Source organism: Gadus chalcogrammus, chromosome 16, assembly GCF_026213295.1.
Source record: "Gadus chalcogrammus isolate NIFS_2021 chromosome 16, NIFS_Gcha_1.0, whole genome shotgun sequence".
NCBI classification, from domain to species: domain Eukaryota; kingdom Metazoa; phylum Chordata; class Actinopteri; order Gadiformes; family Gadidae; genus Gadus; species Gadus chalcogrammus.
This window is the reverse complement of record NC_079427.1, coordinates 8747327-8762252: the sequence shown is the minus strand read 5'-3', so window position 1 is coordinate 8762252 and position 14926 is coordinate 8747327. Positions and strand designations below refer to the sequence as shown.

Here is a 14926-nt window from a genome sequence, read left to right as displayed (position 1 = left end):
TACCACGTTATTACCATATCATTTTTTATACATTCCATTGTCCATGGAGTAAACTGGAACTTGTACCATTTCTGCAACGTTACTAAGTAAAACATGACAATTTACCCAGTAAGTAAGCTGAAACTGTACTGTAAAAGGAAGCCTCGTCCATGGTATTACCAGGCTCTTACCATATAAATTGTAGGTTAATCCCTTTTCCATGCAATCAACAGAAACTTGTACTATATATGTTCTGCAACGTTACTAAGTAAAACATGACAATTTACAAGGGGTGGGAATCTCTTGGCACCTCACGATTTGATTAGATTCCGATTATGAGGTCAACGATTCGATTCTGAAGCGATTATCGATGCATCTCGATGCAACAAATATTTGTATGTACATTTCCATGTGTGATTTCAAAAATATATATAGACATCTTGGTTTGCTACTCAGAGTTTGCTAATCACTTCCTACTTTTGTGACGATCATTAAAGACATCAACAGATGAATTAACTTATCGAATATTTTTTAAGAGAGAAAGCTTTTGTCACAAATATGACTTTCAATGAAAAATGCAATAATCAATGCAGCTTGCATTATAACACAATATAAATCAGCAGAACAACGTAGTTATTTCTACATTGTTCCACGCATTTCATTCAGAATGTGATGACATGTAACATGTTGCGACTACTAGTTGCACTATTATTCCATATGATGGAGCAGCACAGAATGGGTTTGGTAACATGCTGATCAGGAAACAGCTAAAGAGGCCAATCAAATGAGCTCATTCATAAAAACAAACTTCTTTCCCTGACCACGAAAAAAAAGTAAAAGAAATCTAGGAATATTGAGACCTCAAAAATGAACTATTTTGGACCAAAATATTAATGACAAGCAATATTTGTATCCAAAATTGTATGATTTAATAATTAAGATTGTGAGTTTATTTCCCTATTGCTCATAAGTAAGTCTCCTGTACACTCACACATGTACAAACATACAATTGTACATAGTCTATAATCTGCCAACTCTTTACATATTAGTATCAGTATTAAGATAACTCAAATTCAGAGCAGTTTTTGCTGATAATCTTTATTTACATTTACTGCACACTTGGTGAAAATCTGACTGAATATTTTACATCCAACAACAAATTATTTACATCATGTGTGAGATGCATAAGAACAGAGGTTTCTAAACCTTTCAGGCTGTAACCCACCTAGGAGATACCTTCATGATAACCACAAACATATTTTGTGACAATATAAAGCGAGGCCATCCCATGGCCAAATTGGTCCATCAAAGGTTTGTGACCTACATGGAAACCACTGTAACCACTGTATTACAGGATACAAAATACAGCTAGAGCAGATGCATTTCAAAAATGCAATCCTATTGTATTGGTTTTCCTTTCTTAAATATACCGAACAACTTGTTTTTTATTTCTTTAGTTCTTAAACAGTACACAAAGGGATTTACAAGAGATGGACCAAGAATGGCCCCAATCATTAAACCTTGTCGTTCCTCCAACGTCAACACCAGGCCGATTCTGGTGAAAACAACACGCACAAACAATGGCACATAGTAACACACCACTACAATCAGATGACTGAAACATGTACTGAGCAACTTTCTAGTCTCATTCTTAGACGACTTCAAAACAACAGATATAATCCACGCATAAGATAAGCAAATGAAACCAGAGGTGAAAAATAATAAAAAGAATAATACGATTGTGGCCAAATTAAAATAATACGAAGGATTGAGACAAGAGGTACGGACAACAGCGGGGAAGTCACAGAAAGCGTACGTTAACCTGTTGGAACAGTGAGGCATAGGTATCAAAAGCACAGGCATAAGGGTGACAAAGGCACAGGCAGCGACCCAAAGGAAATATGTTATGGCTATGGTATGAACATTTGTTAGTATGCTATGATACCTCAATGGAAAAGAGATGGCAATCAAGCGATCAAAGGCCATGACAGCTAAAGCAAACAGCTCCATTGTTTCAGCTACCTGAAAGATGAACATTTGAATGAAACATGCCGCATAGGATATCGTATTCGCACCAGCCAATAATACACCAATCATAGTTGGGCATGAACTTGTACTATACAGCATATCAACAACAGCCAAATTGCAAATCAGAAGATACATTGGTTTGTGTAGTTTCTTGTCTAAAATGACAAATACGATGTTGAGTGTATTAGCTAAAATGATTAAAACATAAACAATTAACATCACCACACCTATTGCCATTTTTCTTTCAACTTTTTCAAAACCCTCGATAACAAATTCTGTTATTTGAATAGAGAAATTTCGTGAGTTCATTTTTTCACTTTGACAATGTATGAATGTTAAAAGTAATTAACAAAGCCTAAAAGCAATCTATTGCCTCACCTATCAATATTTACCATAGCGCATCCAATTATGAAACAGATCATAACTTTACAAGTAATCTCTTACTACATTTTGGTCTATCATCTTAGTTATTGCCACCAACAAGTTCTGTGGTAGATTTTGCTATGACCTTTTAAATCAGAGGGTTGTTTAATATTAATGAACTGGATCCAATCACATAGCCAACCTCCAATCCAATCCAAATGAGGCAGGATTAAACATTATCATGAGCATCACAGGGAAAATATTATATTAACAAAAGAGTATTGTAGGCAGTGGGGGTGGGTCAATAGAGGGCGCTAGGGAAATTCGCCCTCGGGTCGCACCAGTGTGTGCCCCAGGCTAACTTTCCGCCCTTTTCAGTGGAGGATTTGGACTCCCGAAGCAATGTTATACTTAAAAGGAGCAAGTAAGTTACATATTAATTTAGTCTTTCGGCCTGTAGCATATAAACAAAATGAAGCAACTGTCCCATATTTCTAACTGCATTTGAAGTAGACATTGAGACTCACAAAAAATGGACGCTATAGGACACTGATCATGACTGTCTCAATATCATAATAACAACAATGGGTCATGTTACGTTAGGCTAGGGTTAATGAAGTAGACAGAGACGGAGCTGCATTCAACGTGTTTACTCTCCAATCCCGGAAGTCCTGTGTCCCTTCTAAACGGGTCCGTGCAACAACCTACATCTCCGCTATATTCTTTACACAACATCTACCCCTTAAGTAAGAAATCCCTCCAATAACAAACATGGTTCACTGTTAACTCGGATAGTTATCTCAACATATATAACTATATATTACCTAAAGCTTAATATTGCAGGTTCCTTAGTAACACTCTTGTAAGGTATCACATAAAGCACAAAGCTGTAAACGTAAACAGAGAACTTAAACCCTCCAACAGGTATCACATACAGCATAAAGCTGTTAACATAAACAGAGAACTTAAACCCTCTTACAGGTATCACATAAAGCATAAAGCTGTAAACATAAACAGAGAACTTAAATCTAAAAAGTGCACAACTTTTCACTGTTTTTCCTCTTCAACAGCTCATACCACAGTCCAACAGTCCTTAGAGATCCAGACGCCGCGGCGGGCCTGAGACACGACCTGATGAGGTCACATGTGTTATTTGCCTCTGTATGTGTGTGGCTCTTTGATTCCCAAGTAGTGGCAGTGGGTGTGTCTGTATCAGGCCTGTATCAGGCCTGTATCAGGTATTTCTTCTGTGTCTGGCGTTGTCTGTGGCTGTGTATTTTGTACTGGGCGCAAGTGGGTGCGATTACGCCTGAGCTGTCCTTCATCAGTGAGAATGAGGTAGGACCTAGGTGTTACCGCCTTCTGAATGACGGTGCCCTGCTTCCTCTCTCTTGTCAGCCACACGTCCTGACCTGGCGGCAGTTGTGGCAGGGAGCGAACTCTGTGACGCAAGTTGTAACGGCGTTGTTGGTCCTCCTTCGCCTGCTTTTCAGACCTTCTGAAGCCCTTGATGTTCGGCCACTGAGGACGGAGCGTTGCTGGATGTTGTGGTATGTCGGAGCGAATTTGTCTTCCCATAAGAAGTTGTGCTGGGGAGTAGTCACTCTCCAACGGTGTAGCCCGATATGTCTAGCGCTTTTGCTTTGTCACCTCCTTTTTTCCACAATCCTTTAACTGTGGCCACCGCCCGCTCCGCCTCGCCATTTGCCTGGGGGTATCTGGAGCTACTTGTGACATGAGTAAACCCATACTCCATGGCAAAGGACTCGAACAGTGAACAACTGTATTGCAGCCCATCGTCAGAAACGACAGTCTTTGGTGTTCCATGGCGACCGATAACATCCTTGAGGGCAGCTACAACAGTCACCGCTGAAGCTACCTTGAGATGGGCTACCTCTATGTACCGTGAATAATAGTCCACTACAAGAAGATATGTCTCATTTTCCCAGAAAAACAAGTCTGAGCCGACTCGTTTCCAGGGTCTATCTTGCACAGGTGTGGTCAGCAACGGTTCTCGCTGTTCTGCCCTATGCTGTGAGCACGACGTGCTGCAGTTTTCCACCATCTGACTGATTTGGACAGACAGTCCTGGCCACCAAACTGACTGGCGGGCCCTTGCTCTGCATTTTACGATCCCTTGGTGCCCACGGTGGAGATTATGAAGAATCTCCCGTCTCTTGTCACGTGGGATCACAATCCTTTGGCCTCTGAGAAGTAGCTGTCCAGTCACTGTGATGTTACCCTTTTCAGGCCAGAAGGGGGACAGCTCTGGGGGGAGCATATGTCTTTCTGGCCACCCCATCTCACAGTACCTGATCAGCTTCGCACAGACCGGGTCGGTTTTCTGTCTCTCTATAATTTCTTTCAATCTGGGCTCTGTGGCAGGAAGACTGAGTGACCGCATCCACGAACACGGTGACCGCAGCCTCGTTCTCTCTTTCCTCCTGTGTGAAAGTATGCTCTATAGGGGCCCTTGTTGACAATGTGTCAGCAGTTATCAAGCTTTTACCTGGCACATGTACAATGTCATAAGTAAACCTCAGCAGCCTCAGTCTAAATCTCAGCACTCTCGGGGGAAGTTTGTAGAGAGCCTTGGTGCTTAGCAATGGCACTAGTGGCTTGTGGTCTGTCTCTAATCTGAATTTCAGTCCGATGAGATAGGAGGACAGACGCTCACATGCCCACGTAGCTGCCAGAGCTTCTTTCTCTATTTGTGCATAGTGTTTTTCGGTATCAGACATACCTCTCGAGATGAACACAATGGGTCTCGATGTTCCATCTGGCTGCTATTGAGTTAGGTCCCCTCCTAGTCCAAACGATGAGGCGTCCGCCGACACGCACGTTTCAGCTGTCGGTGAGTATGCAGCAAACACCTGTGTGGAACTCAGTTCTGCATTGAGCCTTTGAAAGGCCTCCTTCTGTGGCTCTTCCCAACACCACTCGCTCTTTCCACACAGCAGGTCTTTGATCGGGCGTGTGTAGGATGCAAGATGGGGCAAAAACGTACTGAGGTAATTGGCCATTCCCATCACTCTCTTCACCCCTTCGATATCTGTTGGTGCAGGCATCTCTTGTATTGCTTTATCTTCCCTGGGTCAGGTGTCACCCCGTCCACAGTGACACAATGGCCCAGAAACATCATGCTGCCTTTTGCAAACTCACATTTTTCCCCATTTAGTGTCAGTCCCTCTTCCTTGAGTTATCTTAGGGCTTTGGCCTTGGTTACGACGACAAGGTCAGCACACCATGGTGTTGGTTGTGTCACTTTGGAAACCACCCCCATGCTTTGCATACGGTCAAGCTCTGTTCTCACCTTATCACGCAGTGGGAGAGGCACACGCCGTGGAGAAGACAGGGCGTATGGGACAGCATCCGGCTCCAATGCAATCTTGTAGGGCTCCTTTAATTTTCCCAGACCCGAGAATACAGTGGGGAACTGAGCTTTGAAATCCTCCTGTTGCACTTCCACTGTATGGACACGCTTCACTAGCTTGAGAGCCATAATCGCTCGAGACCAAAAAGACGCTTTGTCAGTTCATCAACAATATACACTTGTTGTTTAGTTGCCTTCTCTTTACTGGTCAGGTACCCATCAAAACATCCTTTAACGTCCAGTCGGTGATGCCCTGGTCCATACAACATCTTACTAGGCTGTCTGAGTGTTCCATGTATTTTACTGGAATAAGTGCTGCTCGGAATTGCAGTAACTGCAGCTCCTGTATCTAGTTTGAATGCAGTCTCCTCACCGTTCAGCTACAGCACTCCCAACCATTCTTCCTCCTCACCCGAGCACACTTCTCCCAAAAAAAAAGCAAACTCCTCGTCTTCCGACCTAGTGTGCCCCTTTGTAATGTCATGCACAATCATGGCTGACCTGCATTTTTTGTGTGTCCTTTTTTATGGCACTTCCTCATTACGGGCAGGGCAATCTTTCCAGAGGTGCCTCTTGGCATAGCCACAGTTGCCACATTCTGTGGGCTGGCTATCCGCTGTGGCATGAAATCCTTTATGCCCTTTGACTTGTTTTTTGTGCATCGCTTCAACATGCCCTGCTGAAGACTCTGCCCCTCTCAGCACGGGCTGTTACTTTTTTACTGCTGCACCTTGTCTGACTTTTGTGATTGCCTTAGCTAATGTCAGTTCTGCGTCTAGCTGTAGACTCTCCCGATAGCTTAGTTTCAGTATGCCGACCACTATTCAATCCCTTATCAGCTCTTCCCTCAGAGCCCCGAACTGACAATGTTCTGCAAGCGTGTGCACTGCTGTGATAAAAGATTCCACACTCTCACCCGGCTGTTGACTTTGGCGATTAAAGCATGCCCTTTCATAGATCACGTTCTTCTTGCTGGTCAAATAGCAATGGCTGGTGGAATGGCCATAAAGTAGGTCATATGCAGTGGAAGCTTGTCCAGGCCCTGCAAGTCAGGATGTAGGCTATGAGTCTGAATGAATAGTAGATAAATAGGTAGTGGCCATCCCCAAAATGCACCAGAATACAGGAAATCAAATCTATTAAATTAAAAATATATATATATTTTACTGTATTACTGTTCCCCACCAACAATTTTGATCACCAGCCGCCACTGATTGTAGGGCTGGCCCGAATTATTTGAATATTTTAATACCCGTTCTGAAAATTTGTATAGGAAGCTTAAATCAGTATTCGGAGCTTCGTTGTTTTTTTTCACATAACTGTATGCTACGTGTCGTTACCAGAGTGAGGGAGGCAAACTATAAGCGACACCAAGCAGAGAATCCTGAGAGGTGGAGGAAGAATAGATATCTTGTTTCCCTTAACTTTATAACACAACATTAGCAGGATCTCGGGAGGAAAAGTAATGCTTAGCAAAATGCTGACCTTAGCTTAGCTGTTTGTTTACGTTCGCTGTACAGCGCCGCGCCAATCAACTGTGACTGGCTTGCTGCAGAGCGTGAGCGCCTTGGGAATACCCGGTCAATATAATGGAGATAATATGGACACATAAGACAATCAATATTCGGTATTTGTTATGGATTTATTGTACAAATTCCCTGAAAAGATGCACGTTCCAGGATCAATTGAAAAGCTCCAGTAAGGGCTGAGATGGCAGAGAGGACAGCTGATTTGGAACAGAACAACTGCTGTTCGCTTCCACGGGGAAAAACTAAGGAACTCCAACTTACTTAGGCCTACTAATTAACGTTCAAAAGGTATTAAATCTTCAACTAAATATGCAGATACTGTCAAAATCGGTTCCAGGGCATTATTAATGTTGTTTTTGATGGTGTGTTTTCTGGAACGAGTTTTCGAATACTCGCTCGGAAAAACCAACGAGTATTCGAAGCCTGAAAAATGGCATTCGGGCCAGCCCTGGAGTATAGTAATTATGAGGATTAATATTAGCAGAAGTAGTTTTTCTAGGTTAGTCCACGAATTGCATCAAGAATATTTTGTTAACCACCATGAGCTGTGGCATTACACTTTCATTGAGTAAAAACATTTGTACAGAATTAAAGGAATGCATTTTTCTCCCTTGCACCACTGTTTTTTGGCATTGTTAAGGAATACGCACTATATTCGTAACTTTTGGTAATCGGATAGAATGTGGAAAAAAATAAATCTTCAAATCTGTTTTGACATCTCTGAGGCACTTTTTTTAGTATCACTACAGTAATCTGGGATGAGTTGCGTATATTTTCATCAATCTGTGCATTGCAACATGGGATACTTTAAATAGCATATTTTAAATGACCCAATGGAGATTTATAATGCTTTTAATAATCATCTTATTTTAAGTGGTGACCTGTTTGATGACTGCCATGATAAGTTCCTTATGGCGCAGCCGGTAAATGTCAGTTCCTCTGTTTTTGAAAAGCCTTTCAGCAGGCCTAAAATTCCTTTTTCTTTTAAACCAGTATCTTGGCCAGAGGTTTTCTCTGCATTATGCAGTTAGAAATACATGAGAAGCACAATTGGTGCTGTTTAATTAGACCCTCACCTGCTTGCTTCCCCAATCATTGCGCGCCTCCTGGCGCACATTTTTACACTTAGCCCTTTTCTCAAGCCAGATTCCAATGATATGGAAATCAGCCCTAGTGGTGCTGTCACGCCAAATTTGTACCGGGTGCCAAATTTGTACCGGGCACGTCATCCATACGTAATCCATTCCAAACCTGCCTGGCAACAGATGATCGAGTCGTCCGTTGCCTGGCAACGGACGATCGCGTCGATCGCGTCGTATAAATACCTGGGGAAATGGCTAGATGACAGACTGACAGTCTGATGACAGTCTTTTAAGACTAATGTACTTCGAAATTTTTAAAAGAATAAGTAAAACTGTCTGCACTTTCTAGAATAAGGCCATGTCCTACACTGGAAAACAGAAAGCTGATTGTCCAATCAACAATTCCGTCCTTTTCGGACTATGGTGACATTGTATATATGCATGCTGCCCCCTCAGTTTTAAAACAACTTGACACTGTCATCTCCCTAGACACTCCAAATATGATTTTGGAAAACTGTCTTTTAGCTTTTCTGCCCCCTATAGATGGAATGCTATTGAAGAAGCTCTTAAATTAAAAGTTTTTGTGTCAGTAAAGTAATTTAAAATTTGACTAAATTAGATGAATGTAGCTCAGTGCTCTTGTTTTAAATTCTCATAACTGAATTGTTATTTATTTATTTTCTTTTTTCATTTTTACCTCAGATCTCTCTGATTTTATTTAATGCAATTACTGATGATATGTTTTTTCTACACCCTGTATTTCTGTCCTCTTATCAGGGCATTGCTGTAAAAGAGCCTTGTGCTCAGCCAATTTTTCCTGAATAAACAATGAATTGATTACGTAATTTTGAGCAAACATCTGGCCGGTTGGATCAAAGCCCTCCTATGCTTTATTGTAATGGTGACCTGTGATTCCCTTCCTGGTCTTCAGACCCTGACCTTGTGGGACAGCAATGGTAGGGAGACATCTCTGTCACTGCTCTGCCACCAGGAGTTTTCCGGGGGTAGTAGAAAAATGGGGCAGATCGTCTTGTTTTGATTGCGAGTTATGGCGCCCCTCATCACTGAAGCGGTATCTCACTTTTTGGAGGCCTGCTTACTACAATTTCTATACGTGTACCAACTTTGATAACCCTGAGTTGTTTGCCTTCGGAATGGTTGAAGTCAGTGATTTTTCCAACTCTTAGGTGTTGATGTTTTGAGTGGTTGATTTTAGCGTTTTTGCCCAATTCACTTTCCATATTAAATCGTAATATTATAAGTATTATAGTATAATATAATACAATAATATATATAATAACAATAAAGAAATATGCAAAATTATAAAACTTATAGGAACAGCGTACTGCACTGATATGTGTGGACTTCTTTGCAATGGGCGACATTTCTATACCTGCAAAACTGTAGGAAGAGATAATTAGCAAAAATCCGGGCGCAAGAGGGGAAAGAAGGAAACATGATTACTAGGGATGTCCCGATACCACTTTTCACTTCTGATACTGATACCATAGCTTAGGCTAGCTGCCGATATCTATGTGATACTTTGTTTTACTCTTGATCAAATAATAATGATAAAAAATATACGTAACCAATTTGCTCATGATTGCCAATTAGCCACCTAAAACATCTCACTTGAGAAAAGTTGAATGGCTTAAATCAAGTGAAAAGATCTGAACAGAGTACAAAGTTAAATGGAGTAAACATGCACACATTTAAAAAAAATGAAATGGTTGGAAACATAAAGTGAAGAGTTAAACAAATCGCTAAATGGTTAAAGTTTGAATACATTTGAGATAATATATAGAATAGCTGAGCTGTTAAAGCTGATAATTTGAAATGGTTGAATCGATGGGTGTTCCTGAATCCTCGGACGCCAGCCTTCCGAGGTTGCAAGTTTGACGTCACTTCCGGTCTCGGAGCATTCATAGTTTGTCTTTGTGATTGTGGCATGAAATGGCTAGTCGTTGTTTATTGTTAGCTACATTAGCCTCTTTAGCAAACCAGCCCGAAAAAAAACAACACAACTTTACATTGTATTGCACGCACCGCAAGACCATGCAATGTATAAATTGGTGACCGGAATAAAGTAGCAATGTAATCAAGTGTGTAAGAGACTTTAAAATCGACACTAAAATGACCTACGTGGTACAAATACAAAAAATATATATCTCTTCACAGGCGCAGCTATTTTGTTGGGAGCGTCATCCCTGCTCTCGGTCTACTCTCAGATTTTCGAAAGGTGAAGACAAAAAGGGGGCATGCCTTCAAGAAATGCCGCAAGAAAGCTGGGAGATCTTCGACTTTCGACTCGGAAGTCTGGCATTCGAGAATTCAGGAACACACCACAAGTGTGTGCGCTTGTGCGTATGCAATGCCTGTGTGTGTCATCACATGTAGTAACCAGGAAGTGTTATTGACCTAAATCTTTCACATCTAGTTAATCGAGATAAGCTCACAAAACGATAAGGCTTATGCGATTGGACAGCTTGTAGACTCTTTCATATGGCATGTCGTTTGTGTAGATATCATGTGAAAAAGATTGTTTACGTAAGCATTTAGCTTCTACCGGGATTACATCGGATATGTAAGAAGCAGCTAGCATCTAGACATATAAATCTATGATCGCCAAGCTTGTGGCTATCAAAACAGCATTGATCCGCTCAAGCCGAGGTTGGTGCATGTGACACGACGGCGCCTCTCCTCAGCAACAGCCGAGGACAGCCATGCGACAGCCAGGCTGTTGCACTTTTTTCTTCTTTAAGGTTTAAATACAGCCACACTGCTGACATGGTTTTTCAACAAATAGCTCTCTTGCGGTAGCTCTCATGCGCATGCGCCTAATTGACGACTAACTGTTATCACGTGACATACTGAGCGGATAGGATCATATTTCTTACTCCTCTCCGATATCTGATCCAGCGTAATGGGCCAATACCGATGGCGTGAATCGGATCGGGACATCCCTAATGATTACAATAGTGTGGCATTTGTACACATTAACTTATATATTTATATGTATATATATTTACTTAGATATGTGCGTGTGTGTTAGTGTATGTCTGTCAAATTCTCATTGCTGTTAATAATGATAATATTACCGGCAGTAATTGCATCATTGCATAAACCCTTTTATACTTTAGGTATAAGGCTCAAATCATTCTTTAAATACACACCAAATATTTGACTTTCCCTGAAGAACCTATTGTTTTTAATCGTAATTAAAGATATCAAGTAATGGTATTTTTCTGTATTATTAAATAATTTATTAATAATCTCTATTTGTTATGATGGTGAAATACTATTCAAGAATGCGTTTTTACCCGGTCACTTCAAACAATTCTCTAATGTCTGATAAACATTAGACATATCTTTCGATACAATTTTCACAGATACTTTACGGAACTATCCAAGCAGAATACAAAAGTTACTTCATGTTTATTCTCCTAACTTTCCTCATTAAGGTTAATGAGTTACTTGTTCGACATGAAGGTTGCATCCCCCCCCCATAGGCCCCACAGTAGGCTCTCGAGGGTGAATCTTGCCTCAGATGATGTTACTGTTGCACAGTAAACAGCCAAAGAAGAGAATCAGAAGAGCTCACTCAGAAAACAGGGGAACTTGTGGAAGTTAGTTCAAAGTGTTGATGTCAGAAGTTTAACTTTCTTTGCTCAAGCTAAGAAGTCTATGTGTGTCATTATTTTTGGATTTGAGGACATTCTGTGCCGTGCCAGGACTATGAGCGTGTGACAATTATCAATGATGAATATATCCGGGGCTGTTTAATAAACCTGACGCCAGTGCATCTTATGATCATTAATATGTATAAAGATTAGTATTAACAGAATAACATAGTTATTTCTATGTTGTTCCACGCATTGCATCCAGAATATGTGACTTTTAATATGTTGTAGCATTGCGACTATTATTGAACAATTATTCCACATGAGTAGATGTAGCAGCAGTAGTAGTGGGAGGAGTAATTACAGTAAAGGTGAGGCCTAAAGGTGCGTTCACACCCAAAGTAAAGCAATATTCTGCTCACGTTGAAGAACCCCATTTTACCCTCCCGAACCCTGAACCCTGCACACGTTTAATTTTGTTGTAAATGCGACGGCTCCACGGTTCCGGGGGGGGGGGGGGCTTGGGTAGTGGTGTTGCTGTCGCTGTCTCACGGAGACAACACAGCGATTATGATCATGAGCGAGAGAGACGCAGAGGAACTGTCCTTACGAGGCTTTTGTCTGAATAAAAGAAAATCTGCGAAATACAGAATATGTTTGCGTTTTTGCACTTGTAAATAGTTAATCGCGTTTGTGGCCTACACTCAGACGTGAACTTATTCTTGCATGCGGGTTAAAACATTAAAACATTCGGGAGCGTGCAAATTATTCTAAAGAGGTCTAGACTCTGAGCGCAGCCCCGCCTTCTCCAGTGAACCAAGAAAACCGGCGCCTGGACGAACAGGGTATTTTTGATCAAAAACTCAACTTCACTATCGCACCAACCTGAACCGCTTGCCGTCATGTTTATTGTTTAATGGTAAAGAAGGGTCGTATGGACTATACGTCATCGAGCTCAGGTTGCGTAGACGTGCGTGTGCGCGTGTCGGCTGATTAGCATCTGTACCGTGGCCTGAGAACACCTCTCCCAAGTGTGCTCAGGCCATGGAATGGAAGTGGACTTGAGTACGGTTGGCGTGCTCACACTAGCCAAACGATCTAGACTTCAGCACGGTACAGGTGTAAAAGGGACTTGGGCATGGTACAGATGGCCTAGTGTGAGTGCGCACTAAGACCACAAAAAATAATTGTGTTATTAGTTTGGGCCCAACATTGTAAGGATTAAATTCTAAAATGCAATATTTCTACACAAAATGTATAAGATTTCCAAATAGAGATTGTACGTCTACTCCTGGTACTCATTAGTAAGCCACCTCTATTAGTTAATTTACCCTCACACATATGTGCAAACATAAAATGTTACATAGTTTGGGATAGGCCAAGTCTTTATATATTTTTAAGTACTAAAACAATTCAAAATCAGAGCATCTTCTGTAAATAATCTTTATTTACATTTAATGCACACTTCAAAAAACAGCTTGGAGAAAATCTGACAGGGTGCATTTTCTTTGGACAGCACTATAGACTATTTTATTTGCAAACAAATCTTGTATCGCAAGTGAGATATGCATGAGATAAGATAAGATACAAGATACAAGATACAGCGATAGCAGATGCATTTAAAAAATGCAATCCTATTGTATTTGTTTTACTTTCTTGAATATACCGAACAACTTGTTTTTTATTTCTTTAGTTGTTAAACAGTACACAAAGGGATTTAAAAGAGATGGACCAAGAATGGCCCCAATCATTAAACCTTGTCGTTCCTCCAGCGTCAACACCAGGCCGATTCTGGTGAAAACAATACGCACAAACAATGGTACGTAGTAACACGCTACTACAAGCATATGACTGAAACATGTACTGAGCACCTTTCTACTCTCATTCTTAGATGACCTCAAAACAACAGATATAATCCACACGTAAGATATGCAAATGAAACCAAAGGTGAAAAATAATAAAAAGAACCATACGATGGTGGCCAAATTAAAGTAATATGAAGGATTGAGACAAGAGGTTCGGGCAACAGCCGGGAAATCACAGAAAGAATAGCGTAACCGGTTAAAACAGTAAGGCATTGGTATCAAAAGCACAGGCATAAGAGTGACAAAGCCACAGGCAGCGACCCAAAGGAAATATGTTATTGCTATGGTACGAACATTTGTTAGTATGCTATGATACCTCAATGGAAAAGAGATGGCAATCAAGCGATCGAAAGCCATGACAGCCAAAGCAAACAGTTCCATCGTTTCAGCTACCTGAAAGCTGAACATTTGAATCAAACATGCCGCATAGGATATTGTATTGACACCAGCCAATAATACACCAATCATAGTTGGGCATGAACTTGTACTATACAGCATATCAACAACAGCCAAATTGCAAATCAGAAGATACATTGGTTTGTGTAGTTTCTTGTCTAAAATGACAAAGACTATGTTGAGAGTATTAGCTAACATGAGTAAAACATAAACAATTAATATCACCAAACCTATTTCCATTTGTCTTCCAACCTCCTCAAACCCCCCGATAACAAATTCTGTTATTTGAATTGAGCCATTATGCAAGTTCATTTTTTCACTTGACTCACTTGATTCACTGACAATCTATGAATGTTAAAAGTAAATCACAAAGCCAAAAGCAATCTATTGCATCACCTATCAATATTTATCGTAGAGCATACAATCATGAAACAGATCATAACTGTACAAGTAATCTGATATAAATAATGAACAAGCACTCAACTAATCGAATCAGTAACTACATTTTGTTTCATCGCCTTAGTTATTGCAACAAAAAAAGAGTTATTATTTAGAACAAAGTTTTGCTTGGACCTTTTAAGTCAGAGGGTTGTTTAATATTCATGAACTTGACACAATCACAGAGCCACCGTCCAATCAAATCCAAATAAGGCTGGATTAAACATAAGCATAACCATCACAGGGCAGGGGC

At 40.8% G+C, this 14926-nt stretch overlaps 2 protein-coding genes across 2 annotated transcripts; both read right to left on the bottom strand.

The window, feature by feature from the left end:
• Positions 1–1300: 1300 nt before the first annotated feature.
• LOC130406609 (olfactory receptor 2K2-like) lies at positions 1301–5266 on the bottom strand. The gene has a single exon (XM_056612274.1). It carries the CDS (start codon positions 2314–2316, stop codon positions 1378–1380), a length of 939 nt encoding a protein of 312 aa, XP_056468249.1. The 5' UTR covers positions 2317–5266; the 3' UTR covers positions 1301–1377.
• Positions 5267–13357: 8091 nt separating this feature from the next.
• On the bottom strand, positions 13358–14595 carry LOC130406610 (olfactory receptor 6N1-like). The gene has a single exon (XM_056612275.1). It carries the CDS (start codon positions 14545–14547, stop codon positions 13609–13611), a length of 939 nt encoding a protein of 312 aa, XP_056468250.1. The 5' UTR covers positions 14548–14595; the 3' UTR covers positions 13358–13608.
• Positions 14596–14926: the final 331 nt, after the last annotated feature.

Bases quoted from the DNA above. Each gene is read 5' to 3' on its own strand.
- LOC130406610 (XM_056612275.1), bottom strand. From the start codon at position 14,547: ATGAACTTGCATAATGGCTCAATTCAAATAACAGAATTTGTTATCGGG.
- LOC130406609 (XM_056612274.1), bottom strand. From the start codon at position 2,316: ATGAACTCACGAAATTTCTCTATTCAAATAACAGAATTTGTTATCGAG.